General features: G+C 38.4%; 1 protein-coding gene across 1 annotated transcript; it reads left to right on the top strand.

The window, feature by feature from the left end:
- Window positions 1-433: 433 nt before the first annotated feature.
- LOC131234584 (uncharacterized) lies at window positions 434-1,048 on the top strand. The gene is made up of 2 exons (XM_058231516.1): window positions 434-776; window positions 881-1,048. The coding sequence occupies exons 1-2, from the start codon at window positions 564-566 to the stop codon at window positions 1,046-1,048; spliced, it is 381 nt and encodes a 126-aa protein (XP_058087499.1). The 5' UTR covers window positions 434-563.
- Window positions 1,049-1,448: the final 400 nt, after the last annotated feature.

A 1,448-nucleotide genomic window follows, 5' to 3' on the forward strand; every position in this document is an offset into this window, starting at 1 on the left:
CCCAGATTTAGTGCTGCATTGGCAAGGAATCACATATCTGTATCTTACATTTAGGGCTGAATATCTGATACATATCACTTGATATGTGTTGCATCAAATGATACTTTAAACCATGAACTATACAAACAGTTTCATGTACCATATAATGACCTCTTTAGGCTCTTTCTTTAATATTGAAACATCTATTTGTCATTTTTCAATTGTTGTTAAAGGATCAGCAGAGGAGCAAATCAAGCAAGAACTACAGGCTGTTGCTGAGGGTGTAGCAGCATCTATTTTCCAATCATCTACCTCTCCTGAGTCTGTCCTCTCAGGCTTCAAAATGAATTAACAATTGACTACTGAAGTCAATGTAGATGGCGAACTTCACAAGAGTAATTTAGCCCCACAGACTTCAGTGACACAGGTTGATTTCAATGGCGGTATTTTCTAAATTTATATGTTTTCTCACCATGAATTATCCCACGGGAATTCAGAACCAACAAGGTAGGTTGGTGCTTTCGGAGTAGCCTGGGAAAGTGAACCTGAATCAAGTGTGCTTCCATTTTCCCACCTTTCCAGATATGTACTGGATGGTTGTGACATATCTCACAATTTTGGTACCAGCCTATCGTGTTGGCCTTGGGGAGCTGAGAAGTTCAAAATGTGGCCTTATCTCTTACGACGTTATTGTCAATTTGCTTACCTTCATTGCAATTCAGGACCTCAAGGCCAAATTGTTGGATCAGATGAGCCCCAGTTTACCGCCAATTACAGATGGCATTAACCGCTTGCAGGTTAGAGGCTTGATGCTTTTGGTTCTTATTTGTCATGTTTCTTTCAGTTGTGTTCACATGCTATTGATTTCCTTATTCATTTAAGTCCCTTGCTTTCTTGGCAGATAATAAAAAACAATGACCTTGAAGAGTTGCGGGAACTGGGTTCTGGCACATTTGGGACTGTGTATCATGGGAAGTGGAGGGGTACTGATGTTGCGATAAAACGAATCAATGATAGGTGTTTTGCTGGAAAGCCTTCAGAGCAGGATCTTGTGCAGCTGTTCTGTTAGATCAACTTTATATCATCCTTGCCTAAATTCAAGTACATGATCAAGAAGTTCAAAGACAAGTGCAAGAAGTTCAAATTCAAGTTCAAGAAGTTCAAGTACAAGATCAAGAGACTCAAGAACAACATCAAGAAGTTCAAGTACTAGATCAAGTCTTCAAGTTTCAACTACATCAAGAAGAATGATATGTGATGATTCCATCTCACAAATAAGTTTTGTTTAACCTTAGATTGACCTTAGGATAGGTCATACAATTTGCATTTAAATCATAGGTCATTTGATAACTTTATAAGTCATATTTCAACTAGTTGTAGTCATGGTTCGACTAGTCCAAGTACTGGATCAACCAGTCTAAGAATTTCCTCGACCAGTCCAAGGTTTGTTGTGAATTTTCATAATTTCT

The sequence above is a fragment of the Magnolia sinica genome, chromosome 19 (genome assembly GCF_029962835.1).
Source record: "Magnolia sinica isolate HGM2019 chromosome 19, MsV1, whole genome shotgun sequence".
Classification (NCBI taxonomy): Eukaryota; Viridiplantae; Streptophyta; class Magnoliopsida; order Magnoliales; family Magnoliaceae; genus Magnolia; species Magnolia sinica.

Bases quoted from the DNA above. Each gene is read 5' to 3' on its own strand.
- LOC131234584 (XM_058231516.1), top strand. From the start codon at position 564: ATGTACTGGATGGTTGTGACATATCTCACAATTTTGGTACCAGCCTAT. The intron at 777-880 runs GTTAGAGGCTTG...CTTTCTTGGCAG, and splicing joins ATGGCATTAACCGCTTGCAG to ATAATAAAAAACAATGACCT.